This window comes from Cygnus atratus, chromosome 15 (genome assembly GCF_013377495.2).
Source record: "Cygnus atratus isolate AKBS03 ecotype Queensland, Australia chromosome 15, CAtr_DNAZoo_HiC_assembly, whole genome shotgun sequence".
NCBI classification, from domain to species: domain Eukaryota; kingdom Metazoa; phylum Chordata; class Aves; order Anseriformes; family Anatidae; genus Cygnus; species Cygnus atratus.
Genome location: NC_066376.1, coordinates 6,034,686 through 6,053,235, shown reverse-complemented (window position 1 = coordinate 6,053,235; position 18,550 = coordinate 6,034,686). Strand labels below are relative to the sequence as shown.

Here is an 18,550-nt window from a genome sequence, read left to right as displayed (position 1 = left end):
AGTATAGGATGATGGCAAGTAAAAGCAAACTATTTAAAATGGTTATTGGTGCATTCCTTGAAGAAAATAACTTAGGCCAAGCCACTACTTCTGGATCTTGTCTCAGTGAAAAATAAAATGCTAACTGTGAAAATGGAACGTGTAATATTTTATTGCTTAGTCAGACTAGTATCAGATAAGATGCCTTTACGTCCATACAAAGGCTTAAAGAATACTTTCTATTACTCTGATTGGAGAGCATCTCTAAACAGAGTAGTGACTTTCTAAGATGCTTCATTACTCAGACCTTTCTGATATAACCATTACACCTAACGAGACAGGCTGTATTTATCATCTTGGTTAGTAGAACTCCCTTTATAGAACATAGACGGGAAGGGTTTTGAATGAGAATGCAGCTCCATGAGAAGTTCACAAGCCTACAGTTTCAAGAAGGGTGAATGAACTACGTAAATGCAAGTAACCTCAGCTGATCGGGTACAAGCAACGAGTCAACAGGTTACGCTAGGGCCAGCCAGACCAACACGGCATCAGAATCGGCCCTTTTCTGTCAATGCAAAGAGATTTCAGTGAAGACAACTACAGTTTGGAACAGACACAGGAACTATCAGATAATAGGAAGAGAAGCCCCAAGGATACCATGCAAATATGACACCTGTATCAGAAAAAGGGGAAAGAACACACATAAAAGGTTTGATGATTTTTTTTTGTGTGTAGTGTGGATATGTACTTCACTAAAAACTCACTTACCAATGCTCATTAGAAGTAAAAGCAGGAGAGTGGCCAGGCTGGAGACCTTCTCATGAGCTTTATACTGCAATGGCACAGTTTGGGAAACAGAAAACAAAGGCAGAACCTGGCTACGTGCCACTCTCAGTTCTTCTGCTAACTCGGAACTTCAAGAAGGACTGACTTTTGCCTGTTTCTGCAGCTGTAAGGCACTCAACACACTGATGAATCTGAAACATATGCTCTAAGATTAATTTTTACAGCTTTTGGTGAGCGAAACCTTGTGTATTTCTTAACTATATCATGCAAGACTTTTTCCAAGCGAAAGCAAACTAAATGTACAAAAACAGCTGTACAGACTGCCATGGCAACAAAACTGAAGTGTGAAATGTTTCCTCTGTTGTATTTCCTTTAACTTTCCATCATACATCAAAACACTTGGACGTATTCTGAATACATTCTTTTCCCATCAGGAGAGCAGTGGATTTATTATCTCTGTTGTCATTCCACCTTCTTCCCACCACGTCTTTTCCTTACCTGGGAAGTCTGCGTGATTTCCTTATATTCCTCCCTTCTAAAGAACTGGCACTTTTAAGTACATTTACAAAAATAGTCAAAGCTACTTACTGTCTACGGTGGATAGTTCTTGTATTGTTACAAACCATGACAGGAAAAGATTTTTTAAAATACCAGATTCTTATCAGAGCATTTACGATTAAATATACAAATGTCTACCAAAAAAAAGAGAGAGAGAAGAAAAAAAGGAAAAAAAAAAACCTTACTACCAAAAGCTTTGTAAAACAAACAAATTTTTAAACTAGATGATATGGATTCTCTTTCCAGTTATTAAGTAGTTGATGACGCATTATATGAAGATATAAATAAGCAAGAGCGTATACACTTCTGTTTCAGAGGCCTGGCAAGAGGACTAACAGGAAGAGGAACAGGTTTACAATTGGAGCCATGCTGCAGAAAATGTACCTGTAAGGATACCCAGAGCCAACAGGAGGAATAATTCTGCTATCAAAATACAAATTCTCAACTCCATCTTAACTAAACCTTCAAAAACACATAATTAATCCCCTAAATTAAAGTGTTTTTACCACAGATCCCACTGATACCAGTAGGAGGTTTTCTATTTATCACTTGTATGTTAGTCTGTGCATTTCTAATTACATATATATGTATATATATAAAAAAAAACCTACTGAAAAGTCTTACTTTTGCATCTACATTTGTAAATTTAAGCTAAAATTTATCTTGAAGTTGGTAGAATTTCCAAAATTGTTTTCTAACTCATCTCCAAAAAACTTTAAAAGCTTTTTGATATTAATTCTGGGATCAGGTTCTCAAAACTGTTTTAGAAACTCCATCTGGTGGTCACTAGCAGAACACTCTTGCAGCTCACAACAGCAATAAGATGTGTAAAACCATTAAAAGGATTTAAGTTAATCATTGGAAAAAAAAATCCGTTCCAACTTCTGGTTAAACACAAATATGTACTAGCTGGTTTTGTCCGCAAGCACATATCAAAAGAAGCAAAATTAAACACAGCTTCTACAGCAAACGCTGCTGTGAGGATGAAGTACATAAGAGAAAATTCTGTTGCAAGAAACCTCAACAATGGTTAACTTTACTTTTGAAGCTAACAGAAGGCTTTTAACCAGACTATTAAGTCTGATTATTCACAAGAAAGAAATATTTATAAAAAAAAGCATATGTTTCTTGTACTTTTTGTGAAACATCTGGTACTAGTCATTGTGGTTGACAAGATGCTCGGAGATCAAAGGAAGTGCCATTCCCATTCAGCTCCAGAGCATTGTAATTCTTTCTAATTAAGTTATGGTTTCACTAGTTTGCAATGAAATAGATTTCATACATAATTAATACAGAAGTTTCTGAATTTTTTCAGGTCAACCTATGTACAATTAAATAATCATTCTAGCACCTGCAGCGTTACGCAAAGCCCAGCTCTTTTATAAAAGTTACCATTAGGAAAGAATTTTTTTCCACCCTTTATTAGGGTATTATTTGGAAATACAGCCATTTTTGAGCTCTCATAGGTGAGGTATCTAGGGGATCTACCCATACCAAGGAATAATGGAATCATTACTGTGTAGTAATAATAATAAAATACTATTTATAAAACAGCTTACATTACAAACAATGCCCAGATAAGCCAATATAAAATCACTAATGGCAAATGACGGGCGAGCAATCCTGAGGCAGCAATCACACAGCACAGAGCATGGCTTTTCTAGAATAAAAGGAAGAAATGTTGATTGACCAGCCTCTGAGGCATAGCTAATTATTAATACCACTGCTTATGTATCCACATCTCCAGCCTGTGCTTTTTTAACCCCATACAAGCAGACAGTTCAAGCAGAGCCAGTAAAAGGATCAGATTTTACAAATTCACATAGGCCAACTGATTCTAAAATTCGTCTATAAGCAAAATTACATTAACTTTTCAAACCATCAATTCCTGCTTTTGTGCACAAACTTCCTTGGTGTTTTGTTTTGATGTTTTATCTGAAAGGCCCAAAGTTCCATACTCCTTTAATCAAGGACACAAATTTGCTTGTTGTCAAGTAGCAAAAGACAAAACATCCATTCAAATGAAAAGCAAAGCATTTCACAAGTACAGTTACACAGAGTGACTGTCAATTGTGCATCACTATAACAGAAGACTTATAATAGGTGCTCAAAAAAAAAAAAAAAAGAAGTGATTTGGTGTTTTCTTTCCCTCTCCGGGAATCTTGAGTAACTGCATTGATACACGAAGCCCTAAGGTACTAAAATGCAACCAAGAGAAGCTTCTAATCTGCAACCTCAGCCTTTGAATACAGCATCAAGGCACCTCTAACCACCCAAGCTCTGCGGCTAATATCCCACACCAGTTATTTTTTTGTTAGATAATTACACTAGAGGAAAAATTCAGATGGAAATACACAGTGGTTTATGAAAAGTACCTCTGGGAATAAACGTTGACTATTTCTCAATTTGAAATTCCAGTAACACGCCAATTGCTTTTCATCACAGAGCACTGGGAGCAGGCAGTGACAGCCACTGAGTACTCCAAAACACTCCTGCACTACAGGGGACACTTGCCTTAATAACCCTACATCAAAAAGTGCCTCACATTGGCATCTCCATAGCACTTAACTGGAGGGATGTGCATTACTCCAGAGGATGCTCAGACTGAAACCTCCGTGTTTCAGTGTCTCACAAGTCAGTAGCATTGGACTGTGCCTGTTAAAGAACACAGATAAGTTTCTCATCTGGCATACATATATGAGAGAAAGCGACTCCACTTCAAATTAAACCTACCATCAGGGATCCGTACCCTGCTAAAGACATTGGTTATGCAGGACGAGTAAGAGAAACAGTGAGGTTCTGGTGAAAAGAAAAGCAGCTCGCATCTGCTTTCTTTACAAGATCATCATCCACCCAGTACCAGATACATTTATTTTGCCATAGGACCAATAAGATGGGTCAAAAAACAAATAAGACTTTTGCCAAGAGCAGCACACTACAGGTGGCTCTTGGAATTGTGGATGTTATTGGCCAATCCTTAAATACTGTCATAGCCACTTTGTTTTGCAGCTTGATGAAGTTTATACAGCTAAACACTACTTTGTTTTTCCACTGCTCTCATGACTTGCGCCCTGTGATCGTTTAAGCAAACTGAACTGTTTTATTGTTTAAGGAAGGACACAGCTGATCTCACAACAGCAGTATCTTGCTTTTCTTTTAGTAATGCATCAACTGTGAAAATAACTGCACAGTGAGCTGCTGCTAAAACACACTGTTAAGATGCCTATCAGCATGGTCTAAACAGAATAAAGAATATGGAACTGGGAAACCTTGATTTTCTGAACTCTGTTTCTCCTACAGCTTTCCTTTTATTTCATCAACTTGGAAGAATGTATTTCTCAGTAGTCCTCCACCAGTAAAACACAGGTATTTTCTGAATCTATCCACACATCCTGAAATTGTAACGTGCTACTTGCTCCCAATTCAAAGTACGATAAGATTCTTCGTTCTAAATAAACCTGAGTAATAACACTTAATACAGGTTTCAAGGTACAGAAAAATGTTTGTAAATGTGAACACAATTTTCAAGATGGAAGCTCTCCATTTTTATTTTTTTTAAGATGGGAGGTGTAAGAAATAACTTTCCTGTTTTTGTTTTTCTGATTCTATATTTTTTTTTTTTCTTGCTAGAGGACAACCTTCCTTTAAGCTTCTCTTTTACTACAGTGAGCCTTGTCAGAAAAGCAGTTACTGAAAAACAGGAAATGCAGTCTTAACACTGATGTGTTAGGGCTTATCTTCACTTGAGTTACTCCTTGTTCACTGACTGCTAATTAACTCTGAATAATTTAAACCTTTATGAAGGGTAGTTTGAATAATCCTGAAAATTTTGGTGTAGACATTGATTCTCCTGTATTTTACTAATAACCCCAAAAGGTGCAGTCAGATATCCTTGTGTACACCCACCCAGTGCAACCCTCAGAAAGTACAAACCCCAGCTGGTCACTGGTGGCCCTCAGCCAAAAATTGAGCCAAACAGAGGAGATCAATCACATGCCCATCCAGCACACTTCAGTGGAAAGCAGCAACAAAGTGATGCCAAAACTGTTCAGCATAAGCACACGATCTGTTCTGGAGCCTAAAAAGTCAATTTAGTACCCTCCAGACAAGGACCAAATACTTTCTGAAATTTTCTTGCTATTTCCAGAACAATAGGTTGGTTATTTACATAGTTCAGTGTGTTCTCCACACAGCCAAGTCCTAGAAAGAATAAGGTGACATTTCAAATTTGCATCTTTCATGGAAAATCAACAGTAAAAAAATATTTGCCTGACTTGCATGCTTAATGCATTTTTTCTTTGTCCTTGTTAACTGTATAAAACTGACAGCAACAAAAGGAACCAGGATTTGGGTGCGCCTCAAACCCAAATGCCATATACCCAACAGGTATACCATACAGCCAGCTTCAGGCTTTTCAGTAGCAATTTGGAGGAACTATTACAAATGAAAGGGAAACGACCCACTCAGTCTAACAAACAACTATGCTAAGATGATCAAAACCAAAACCAACTTGGGAGTCGGGGTATTCGGAATAACGTGTAAGCTCTTTGGAAACCGCGTTTCACAGAGCCCCACTGAACTACTGAAGAGCTGTTTTGGAAACTTGAACCTTTTATCTGAAAGCTAAAACATCTCTGTGCCGCTGCTGCAACCCACGACCAGCCATGCACTTGTTTCTCTAGTTTCCAAGAAGTGTTTGGAGCAGTAATACCTGCCTTTGGGCAGAAATGTACACCTAGTGCTGACATATTTTCTCCAGGCAACCTGCAATGCTGGAATCTGAAATCTAGACTCAAGTATATTTGTTTAATTTCATTTCATTGAAGCATTTGGGCTCTTTTCACATGTTTATCAATAAAGCTCATTAAAGTGCAACAGGTAAAACACCATGAAGACAGAAAGCACTGATTAATATTAAAAGATTACAAGAAGAAAGTGCTTTCCCATGGTTGTGCTTATACGAGAAAGCATGATGCAGCCGCTGCTTTCCAAACAAGGCTGCGTGTGCTTGTATCTGAGGTTTTAAGAACACTTTTGAAAAGTCACTAATAAGACTGATGCTGTGCCAGACCCAAAACATACTACAGACCCAAAATCCTGCCTTTTAACACCTCATGGTCATTGCAGAGCATCTGGAAAAATAATTTGTTGCATGTGTACAATACTGGGAGCATTCCAAGAGCCAGAACCCATGGTAAAATAGAAATTACCTTGATTTTAATAAGGGCTCTTAATTTTGACGTGGAGTGCTTCTGTGTTAAGTTTTTGTCTCATTTCGTAAGGGGGTTGCTTGGTATTTATTCAACTAGCTTTTCCTTTCTAGACCTCTAGTAGTTACAACAGCATAGTTAAAAAAAACACGTAATTGCAAAGGCTGGGCAGCATGCGTAGGATTCCTTCATGAACAGGCAAAAAACCACTGGATGGCCTCACGTACTTAGAAATGGCTGGGACAAACACTACTTTTCTGTTCTAAAACATCTCACTGCAGAGGATAATTTGAACTTTAGAGTCACATGATGAAGCCATACGTTTGCTAAACATGCAACGTGTATGGTTTGAATGACTTAAGCCCAGTTCCTGTTTCCTTTGCAGAACTGTGTGTTTTTGTAGTCAGCCAGCGCCTGGAGTTTTCACCGTTATTTACAGCAGCTGAAGGAGTGATTGTAATACATACACGCTGCTTTCTGCATAAAGGGCTATATCCTCCGAACAATAATTACATTTCGTCTGACTTTACACAGAGAAAATCTCAGCCAGTTGTATCCGTGGAACACTTTCTTGAAAAGGTAAGTGCTTTATATTACTTTGAATATGCAATGCTTTATTCATCACAAGAGGACCAAATTGTGATGCTACAGTTGTCATTTAAAGTTGTTAGTGTTTGTTTGTTTAGTGAGATTGGAACTACACAAAATAAAATACCGTTTCTGGGAAACAGCCTCATAAAGCTGAGCATTAAATAGAGTAAATTTAATGACTGCTTTCAAGTAAATACAGAACTCCCACTGAACTGATGGCAGCTAGATGATAAAATACTATTCAGTGGTCTGGACCAGAGACTCCGACTGCCTAACAGTAGTCACTTAAAAGACGGACAATTTTGGATTATCCTGGCCACACTGCAAGAATTCCATAGCACAGGAAACACGTCAGCAACGCTACTTTGAAGATTATGTTTGGTTATTGCTGACTCACTTATATTTTGGAAAAGTAAAAACAGCAGCTTTCAGTTTCTCAGAAACTGATCGCTTTCAGAAGCTGAGATTGGGATTTCTTAAGTCTTGAACCTCAAATACTTTCCAAAGTGTAGGAATTTTGTCATGGTGACATCACAAGAAAAATCAATATAGTATTTTAGACTTCAATCTTTCATATAGTGCAACTCCCACCCCCAGCTTGTCAGACCTAGGAAGGACAAATTTGTGAATGCATTAATCCTCCACCTACCAAATTGCTGCATTGTTTTCACAGGGTGATGCAGCACATGCCCACCAAGAGCCGAGTTTCACAAGAAGTATTATATATGTTGCTTTATTGGTGGATGAAAGAATTTTTTCCTTCTAAAGGCTGGTGGCAGAACGCAGAAGGGCTGCCCTGCCAAGCTTTTTATAGAGGAAGAGTTTGGGTTGCCAGGCAGAAACTCCCTGTTTTAGAAACACTTATTTCTAGACTTTAAATCAACAAGTTTCCTTGAAACCAAGCCCTCCATTTGCAAGAATTAACCATCAAATAGATGGGGTGGTGTGGGTGGGTGTGTGCAACAAAACAATGAAACCTCAGATGAGATCCTCTCAACCCTGAGAAGTTGACTTTTCACAACTTGCTATTTTTAAGCTGCCTTCTGAACGCTGTGCTCATTTGCTCAGCTCCATCTGTTGGAAGTGAAGGAGAATGTACAAGCTGTGGTTCAGAAAGTGAAAATCAAATGCATCCATGTCAACAACAGCTGACACAAAGGCAGATCGGACATTAGTGGGGAAACTGTGCCAGGGAGAGGCAAAACCTGAAGAGTAACCGGTGAGGCCATGTGGAGTTAGGGAAGGATTAATGATATGTAAATGATTGTCCATTAAAACAATTAAATTTAAAGTGGGGGGGAGCAGAGGTGAAGAAGGGATAATGCGCTTTTGGAGTAAGATAATACAGGGAAAGATGATGCAAACAGCGTAGTGCAGATTTCCATTAATTAACCTGAGGAGAACCAGGAAAAAAAACGAGTTCTGCCACAGTTTCCACACATGAGAGCTTTGACATGCTGGTTTGATGTCGGTCTCAGTGACCAGTGAGTGAATAAACACTGTGATAAACACTTTTTTTCACTGCAAGCAAGCATTATAGACATACTGACCGAACACTGCAAAGACGCCAGCAGCTTGGTGCTTTGGTACGACTTTGTTAATGTGGATAATCCTAAAGCGATATTCTGGAAGTTCCCTTTAAAACACTGCACCTATTATTTTTTCTTCTATCAAAATTTTACTACTTACATCATTTATAAATATACACACATCATTGCAGTGTTATTCTCCCCCAGGTGAATGTTTATTTCTAAGTTGAATGGATTACTTTGGTTTAGTTTAACCCACTCCCCAATGAGCTGCAACTCCAAGAACATGCTGTATGAAGTTTAATGCTCCTTACTTTGTCTTAAACACACAAAAAGTAGCTAAATAAAATAAAAAATACCTTGCTTCTGCCAAAAATGAAGTCAGTATCAGTACCAAGGCCAGATCCTGAACAAATTTAAACAAGAGTTGGCATCTTGTTTTTCTTGTAATTTGATGCAAGGCCTCATGATTTCCTGTGGAACCTAAAACCACTTCCTTTGCTTCCTTTGCAATTATGCCACTGTAAAAGTTGAATGGTACTACACTAGTCTCAGATCCTGTGCTGAGTGTACTGACCTGGCCCATGGGGTGAGAGCTGTTGAGAAGATACTGAAACCTCCACAGAGCCAGGACTAAATGGAAACGTTCAGTTCTGCAAAAGGGTTAACGGGCCTAGAAGGTAACCCTGGAGACTCTCTTTGAGAAGAGCTTCTCAAAATGTAAATATGCCTTAACCTTCTGAAACCACTGTGTGGGCTGCTGACTTCTGGTAACAGTGAGAAGCTTGCTGCAGGTGCTCAGGAGGTGCCACATCCTCTGCAAAGCTGAGAATGGCACTAGGCCTCAGATGTCTTCCAACAGTAGGTTAAACTTCGACTTACACTGTTTGCTTCACTCACGAGATTTCTCCTCAGCATTTAAGAGATGAATTGTAGAAGCTGGAAGTTCACGGTCTTTGGATTTCCAGGAAATCAGAAGAAATCAAAGCAGCAGGTGGAGGCCAGGAGAAGTAGGTTTGGCTGCAGCTGACCGAGTAGCACAGTCGACCACTTTTATGCAGATAGGCATAAAAAGCACAGCCACAGAGAACAAAGGGGAGTAAGACAGCATTGCAGCTACTTGATTAACAAGAAATTTTCTGGATGTTTTTCCCCAGCGCTTCAGTATTTCATGGTTCACCAAACAAAATCTTTGCATCTAACTCTACATGGACACGATCCAAATCTTTCTGAACTTCTTAAACTACCAACTAAAATTAAGTGTAATTCAGACTAGTCGGTTTTCTTTCAAAAAGAGATACTCTGGAATTAAAATTTAGAAAGGGGAATTCACCAGCACAAAGAAACACCGAGGAGCCAATCAACCGACTAGATTTGTGAGGTTTTGTGTTTTGTTTTTTTTTAGTTGTCCTCTCTCTTCAGTTTGAACATGTTAATACAAACATGATGTTTTCTTAGTGGTCCATAGTGAAAATAACCTCAACAGAAACAAAAGCTCTAACGCAAACATTTAAGAGAAATTTCCTCAACTAACAAGCCATATGTCCTCCCCAAACCTGGCATCTTTGAAAAGATTTCCACCCCATTTTTCTCAAGATTGTTTGTATATAACAATCAGTTTTTAAACTTCAAACCTATGCTGACTCTTAATTATTAGTTTGCTTCAGAGACTTGTGCTAGTTTTGCCTACTGATGCTTTCCTACGTGGCGCACCCAAGCAGAGAGCTCAGACCACTGCCAGGCTCTGCCCAGCCAACTTTTCCCTTGCTGTGAGCGGACCTGTAACAAAACTTCCCTGTGTGCATCGGTGCTTTTTCCTACAGTGGAGCCTCCCCAGAAACAGCCTCCTCTGGAAAGGAAAAACTCTGTCCTTAAAAAGGGAAAAAGAACACTGCTAAATCAAAACAACCCCGTGGTTTTATGTAAATGAAATAATTATATGAGATTATATATATATATACACTTAATCGAAGACACTTTGATAAGTCAGCTTTTCTAATTAAAACCAGTATTAGAATTCCAATTTTGAGGAGAGATTAGAAATATGAAGTAGTGTCAGAGGTAACAGCCATAAACGAACTGTCAGACAGTATTAAGACCCCGACTTATCTATAATGAACACTGCTTAAAAACTTTCATGTATCTTTATGAACTTTTACGAATTTAAAGTTGCTTCCATGTTAAGAGTTAACATCACTGGAATCCCTTTATGGAAAAGTGCATTAAGTACAACTGTACGTATATCATTCTTGTTATTAACGTGACTATATAGAAACTTCTGTAAGGAGAACTCTAGTCCTCTCTGCCAGATTTACTGTCTACACACAGTGCTTGTACAGACCAGCTTTGCATGCAACAGAACAAAGTAAAAGCACTCAACTCTAACACAAAATTGAAATCCTTCCGAATAAAGGACTTGTTTTTTATTCTCCCAGAAAACAGTATTTTACACTGCAAAAGTGCGCGTGTGTAATTTTTTTCAGCACTAAGGAACATTCTTAAGCAGATACTCAAAACTCATTAGGAATAGTCAGTTCATTACGTCATGTTTTAAAATATTTCTCCTTTATAACTGAAAAAAAAAAGCCTGTTATTTTCTGAAGCCACCAGTACAAGCTACTTGGAAATTTTCTTATAGAAAGCATGTCAATTGTGCATGTAGATGGTATAGGAAATTTCTTTACCATATTTATTACGCTCAGTTTTTGTTGAGTATACATAATGTTTTCCTACAAGGCTTTTTGGCTTAAAAAGGATCCTCCAAACATTTATGTGGTAGCAGAATTATTATATCAATGTATCTTTGAGTCATTCCAGCTAGAAGCCTATCCCTACTACTCTTAAAATTCCCTATTTTCAGGCATTTATAACTCAGCCCTAAAAAATATTCCTTGCTAAAACTTTATCAAGAGGCTTATAATGCACCAGTAATCATTTTCTTAAATCTGAGTGTGCAGAAAATATTTTTCTGCAGTTTTATGCAACAGCTACTTTTAAAATTATAGCATTATTAATGCATAGAGACATTTCTGTATGAAAGCACAGTTACTTCATCGCAGTCCTTAAACATCCACATTAATTTTACATGGGCTCCTCAGTACAACAGACTGCAGTTGTGAAAGGTTTTTTTTTTCCTGTAACAGAAAGGAAGCAAAACTAAAACTGAGTAAGGCTGTAAGGCTGGCCCTGTTTGCATGGAGCTACCCCAAGTCCTGTCTGCGCTGGGTGGGGATGAGGGAGAGGGTGGTGGTGAGGGCAGAAGCCAGATGGAAAACAAACTGCCAGATTTCTCTGGCTACAAATGCCATGCACGTTGAGATGAACCTAAGGATGTGGTTTCACCCCTCTCAAAATAAGCACTGCATTTATTCTAAATAAACCCTCCTGACCACACAAAGTATTTGACGCAACGAATCAGAGACAACACAAACTGTACTTTAAAACCTGTTTCTCCTTCCTTTTCCATTTCAGTTCCAAACTTGGTTACACGCAGACGAGCGGGGTACAGCAGGAGGGATGGCTTCTCACAACACGACATGGCTCAGCTACCCGAGCAAGAACTTTGCTTCCACCTCCCCAGAAGAAATCGAAGCGTTCATAGCATCTCAGAACATCATTTCAAGACTCATGCACTGCTACATCGCCTTTTTTGTGCCCACGGGATTAATATCTGGCATATGCATTTTGATCATTTTCATAAAGAATTATTTACAACACAAAAGCAAGGAACAATTAGACTTACTGCTTCTGCACTTCACCATCAGCAACATCATAATGATTTTTTTGTCATTTACGGTCATTCCTAGACCTGACTACTTAAAAGCAACCCACCTTGCATGTAGCGTTCTGTCATTTTTTTTCAACTTCAGTTATTTCAATTCTCAGTATGTTCTGATTTTCATACTTCTCATACTATTACTCAAGAGATTTCTGCCAAGGACTGCTCTCAGCAAAGCAACCCAAAATCCCATATCGTGTGTAGCATTCGTACTTATATACGCCTTCTGTTTGTCACTGACCGAAGCAGTACTGGTTGGCACGGATAACTACCACGTGGAAACAGAGTGCCAGTCTGACCCATTATTTGCATGGCCTGAGTACGAGATCATTAAATTCACCTTTGGATTTGGAATCCCGGCATTTCTTCAGATACTCTCTTTTACCATCCTTTTTGCTAAAAAAGCACCTGCTGAAGCTCAAGACTTACGGCAGTACATTCGTACTTACGCCGCTGTGTTCATTATTAGCATAATGATACTTATATGCCATCTATTTTATAACGTTATGATTCTCTTCAGGACAACGTTAAAATTACAGAAGAGCACTGGAACTCCAAAAAATGAGCTCATGATGAATATTGCAGAAATAGTATTGTTCTCTGAGAACTGTGCTAATTTGGTATTTATACTTTGTTTTCATAAACCATGCAAGGACAGAATACTTGAAGTCATACACAACTGCCAAAGGAGAAACACCACCCACAATCACCTTGAAATACCAGTAGTGTCTACAACCCCTGAAAGAACACCTCAGTAATACTTGCTGTTCTAAGAACTGTCAATCTACTTTTTTTCCTTCTTCTTCATGAAGGACAACTGGTCCTTCTTTAGACCCCAAACTTGGACTATCTTATAGCTAGCAGCAGCAGAGGAAAAATATCTTTAGCCTAGTATTTGCAGTTATCTCTGAGAAGGCATGTAGGGATAGCTATGGGGTTTTTTTGTCCATATAAATGTTTTTTAATCTCCTACATTCTGCGAGTGTTACTTCAAAGGTGAACAGAAGGAAAAGTACTGTTGCCATACAAGTCTGCTTTTGTAATAGCACTGATGCCTTGATAAAGATGCAACCAAAAACATAACCAAAGGCAACTTTGAACAAAGGTAAAAATCTGCAGCCAAAGCATTTTCTCAGGTGTGCTTCCTCCTTGGACTGGGATTTCTTGCCCTACAAACTACTCTTTATTTTTTAACACCGGTTAATTCCAGTAGCAACACCAGGGAAGTATGGTTTGAGTCCATTATAATCCTGAAATAGTTTGCGATACTGTAAATATCACTGCTTGCTTGGGTTATATACACATGCAGACACAAGATTGAGCATTCCTTCCTTTTTCCATTTTCCTCTTCCGTGTTTGTTGGAACCCTCAAGGTTTTTATCTGAATTATTGTGCCAAAAAAACCCACACTCAAATTAATGGAAACGCTGGTCCATAAAGAACAGCTTCGGGTCTTTTCTGAGGCACTGAACTGGAAAGATCGACAGGATGGCTAATTAAAACTTTGTGCAAGAATGAAAGCTTTTTGTTAAAGTACACTCAGCTTCAACTTTGCATAAAGACTTTAAGCAATTATTGATTTAAGCCATTCTTGATGAGTTCATTCAGAAGTGTAAGGTCGAATGCCTTGAAGAGTCACATTCAATAATATCCTAACTAAAAAATGAGAAAAGCCAGGCCCAGAACAGTAGAACTGCTTTTAAAAAGGCAAACAAAAGCAGAACCCCAGATCTAGACACAAATCAAGGCTCTGATGAAGACAAGATACGAACATTATACATTTACATTAGAATTTACAGGTCAATGGTGCAAAGTGGTGAAAAAAAATCCAAATCTGAGAATAAAACAGCTGCTGCAGTTTTGGTGTTCAGATGTAGCCCTCCAGAAGCAGTTGCCAGTGTGGGCTGAGACTTAGGTGCAAAGTTTTAAATGCTGGCTTTGAGCATGTTGTTTGTGATCCAAATTGGCCAGGGGCCATCTTAGACACTTGGCTTCAGTTTCAGCTTTTCTTTTCATGGAGGAGGAGAGAACATAAATGACAGGGAAGGCACAAAATTGTGCTAGATCTTGGATACAGATGTAGACTTGGATTGCATGTTAAAAAAAAAAAAAGCACAGTGATGTGATGAGCAAGGCTTGAGTGACCTGAAGGTGGTTTTTTGGTGATTTTTTTCCTAAAGAAAAAAAACACTGATGTTTAAAATGCATACCTTTGTATAGCATTCAAGAGGACAAGAATATACTTGATTAAGCATGTCACCTGGATGCTAAAGGAAGTGAGAGCTTTTATAGCAATTGTGTGCTTTGGAAAGCCTTCTTGATGGGGTCCAGGTTTGTGTGCAGTCAGTACGAACTGGCATGGGCTGCCTGAGATACACGTCAGTGGGCACTGGTCTACCAAGAGGAACACCTGCAAAACAGCCAGGTGGGTAAACGGAAGACTAAAGGACATTTACCCCATAATGATACGGTGTATATATGGATCTAGTTTTAGATATTTGAGTCCAGAAATTTATGGATGGTGACTATCACGCGAAAACAGAGGGCAATAGTGTAACTATGACCATAAGGACCAATGTTTCTGCAAGATGTACAAATTAACTGGTGAAATGTCTGCATTGCATTGTCAGTCTGTTTTCCCGTTCAATTTTGTTCTGCTGCCAGCACGAACAGATGGATAACTAAGGAACGCTCCATATTAGACCATTATTAGAACCTGGTCAGAAAGGAAATGCGTAGATAAGAACCATCTCTTCAAATACAAGAGTCAACTTCATAGCTGTGCAAGGACTTCTCAGCTGGCATCAGGTTTCATTTCACACCTGAGAAGAGGGAGATAAAAGAACATGGACCAAACACCAGCCCTGCAGAAAGAAGCTTGAAGAGAGGAGTTGTTAGAGCAGCACGTCAGCAAAGCAAGCCCACAGACTGAGTGACAGAGCATGTCAAAAGATGTAAGCTGATGGAAAATATCAGTTTCATGGCTAAGTAGGCTATTTTCTAGCATGTGAATTATGCACAAAGAAATCTACTTTATTTACTGCTTCCATATATTTTATATTTGAGGATGAAAGAATAAATATTGTATTGTTTCCAAGTCCTGGGTTACTGTTAAAGGTGCCTGAAAGTGAAGTTGGAAAATACGTAGGACCTCGTTAGATAACACTGGCTGGGACCTGGGAACTGGTCTAACGGTGAGCAAATCCCAACAATGCACCTGTAGGAGCCTGAAGGTTCAGCACAGGTAGCACGCGTGATGAAACTCCAGTATGGTATAGATCTAAACCAGAACCATACCCCAGGTCTTGGAGAACTAGAAGCTGTAGGGACCTACTGTCAGATCTAAGGCTTGGGAAAGATGATGTCTTGTCAAGAATGAACTACGCTGTAAATCTGTGAGTGTTCCTGGGTGTAGCTTCTGGCTGTTATCTGTGTAACATGAACCAATGCTCTCTGGTCTCTTTCCTATCAATAGCTCCTGTCATGGAGACAAACAGAGTCCTTTCTGGATGGCAGGTTATATTGTCATAAAAAAATCTCTACATACAATGAAAAGACCAACTTAACAGGAGAAAACAAAGGTAATCAGGAGAGTAGAGGTGGAAACATGTAACAATAATCCAAACTGTTATGAATATAACTGATTTTACAAAACATTTATGTATTGCTATAATTCTTGATAAAGTTGCACAATTTCCATTAAAATTCAGGACAATGAACACGTAGTCCTAGAGAAGATTGACTTTGATTCAACCAGAATATGAGGGCAAACACCTCTATGTGCAGTATGAAAGGGACAGAAGGAATCCCAAAAAAGCTTTATAAAATGGTCATATTTGAGGTAAAAGAAAAGAGCAGCTTTAAGTAAGATTAAAAGTAATTATTTTAAAATTATTAACAACTTGAAATGTATTTTCTAAGAACAAAATAAGATCTGACCGCTCATATTTTTTTCCATCTATACCAGCAACAACTTTGTTGAACACCTTCTTCCAGGCTTCACTTAGGTTTGACCAGTATGTTCTGAAGAAATAGAGCATGTGTTTTTTACAGGCATGCTATCAAAATTAACTAATGCCATATACCGGAAAAGTCAAATAAGAGTATTTTATTTCTGTACCAGTAACATTTGTATCTAAGACTGGCTCATTTGAAAAAAAAAACTTCCGTTCAGAAAAATAAGAGAAATGAGCAGACTGGTGAAATTTAAGCATTGAATTTCTGAATTGGTAATGTCTTCTGGAAAGGAACATGTAGAGACTAAAGACTCATCTTTGCTGAACCAGCTGGCTCAAATCTGATCTGATCCCATTGCAAAACAACATCTGATCTGAAGAGAGACTGGATTTGCACTTGAATCATAACTTTATCTGCTATACCCCTATGTGTATTATTAAGTCTAGCCTCAGGAGCATTCAAATTTCTAACTTACAGACCTGGAAAGGGCTGCAGCATTATTTATCTTGTTTTTGAGGTAGTTACAGATTTGGAGTAGAGTGAAAACTCAGGCAATTTAGTCAAAACAAATATGCTATACAATATTTAACCTATGTATGTTGCACAACAAATTGATTCACTAAATGATGGGTATGAAAGAATGTGTTTTGCTTCCTTGGTACTGTAATTCTTATTCTGTCATCTTGGAGCAGTGACAACTGCAACCGCAGTGACCCTTTCATCTGGGCAACTAGAGAGGTGAAGTGTCCAGCAAGGGACTGCCAGACTCGGCTACCAGAGTCAGAAAGGATTGCTGCTTTGTGAGTTTTATTTACCACATCTGGACAGAGACTAAGTCCTATGATGAATCGTCCTTCACTTTACAATGCTTTCTGGTCCAATTTCATAAAATTTGGGTGCCTCCCCCGCCCCCAAAGTGTTTTGCAGTATACGCTTTAAGAAAAATAAAAAGGTTTTACCAAAATAGCTTGAATGGGTACAGGTGGTGTCCCTGCAAAGAAAAGGCTGAAATTTTAAAAATTATTTTTAGTAAGAAAAATGCATTCTCAGAATTACTGGCAACTGAAAAGGCTAAACAAAAAAAAAATACACTCTATCCAAGGTTTTCTGCAGGCACAGAACACAATTACTTGTTCAAACTCAAGCTAAGCTTGATTATTTGCAAGACAGGGAGAGTTACTGAGAGAGGCCAGGATTAAATACCAGGGTGCTCTAGGAGAGTGCCACAGGCCCAGGCAGAAGACCTCATTCAGTAGTTGAGAAAGGTCTGAGTTAGTATCCATGCTAGCAGAAAGATGTGGTGGAGATCAATCCACTTGTACAACTTAAAGAACATTACAACAGCATTCATATGTCCTCTGGAGATAATTTCACCAGAGATACTGATACCAATCTTTTTTCTTCTGCACATAGTTGTATTACACCGTAAAGCACTCCGACATAATTTTAAATGATACTTCTTTCCTCTTTCATGCAATACAGTACCTTACTTTTCTTCCAGCTTTCTACATCCCTGCTCTGACCTAGTCTCTCCCGGAATCAACAGCTTTAGTCCAACCCATGTTCTTCTGCACTTCTGGCAGAATTTAACAGCTCTTAAATCCTACAGGCCTAATCCTACTTACTTACCATCCTGCTGGAGGGCTGCCGTGTAACCGGTGTCAAGAGGTATGATGTGCTGGACCTCTTACACTGTTCTTCCTATACTCACCTCCTTCCTTCTTCTTCCTCAGCTGTCCTGCTCTTTTTGCAACACAGCAGTTGGCACATATGTTGAAGATTGCTAAAGTACGTAGAATATCTTACATTACACCCCACTTTAAGCCTCTTGGTACACCTACGTACATCTCTGCTGATTACACTACTGTTCCTTAAACACACTATAGTGTTTATTGAGGTATATAGTGTTTGGGAAGTTGACTACTACAGATTTAAAATTAAACTGCTAGGAAAAAAAATAAATTAAATGCTGGATTATTGCATTCTGACATGATATGAAGGCTATCACACCAGTTGCTTTTGTTGCATGTTCTCAGCAACAATCAAGATAAGGTACGACAAGGCGGAACTGTAATATTTAATGCTGTCACAACTGCAGCTAAAGATGGATCATGAAGGCATTCATTATGAAGTCCCACAGAGTATCAGCAAATGACAGGAAA

General features: G+C 38.6%; 2 protein-coding genes across 4 annotated transcripts in view; one reads left to right on the top strand and one right to left on the bottom strand.

The window, feature by feature from the left end:
• C15H7orf50 (chromosome 15 C7orf50 homolog) overlaps positions 1 to 18,550 on the bottom strand; it is a 125,620-nt gene that overhangs the window by 87,878 nt on the left and 19,192 nt on the right. The gene's annotated exons all lie outside the window — the stretch shown is intronic.
• On the top strand, positions 6,852 to 17,461 carry LOC126913493 (uncharacterized). 3 transcript variants are annotated; one of them, XR_007708892.1, is made up of 3 exons: positions 6,852 to 7,112; positions 12,125 to 15,385; positions 15,907 to 17,461. XR_007708892.1 is itself a non-coding variant. In XM_050713925.1 (2 exons), exon 2 carries the CDS (start codon positions 12,170 to 12,172, stop codon positions 13,187 to 13,189), a length of 1,020 nt encoding a protein of 339 aa, XP_050569882.1. In that variant the 5' UTR covers positions 6,852 to 7,112; positions 12,125 to 12,169; the 3' UTR covers positions 13,190 to 17,461. The 3 variants fall into 3 exon arrangements, 1 of the variants encoding a protein (XP_050569882.1); XR_007708893.1 differs by having other exon boundaries at positions 17,081 to 17,348; XM_050713925.1 differs by having other exon boundaries at positions 12,125 to 17,461.

What these genes read in the sequence shown, in the direction of transcription:
- LOC126913493 (XM_050713925.1), top strand. Translation starts at nt 12,170, where the DNA reads ATGGCTTCTCACAACACGACATGGCTCAGCTACCCGAGCAAGAACTTT.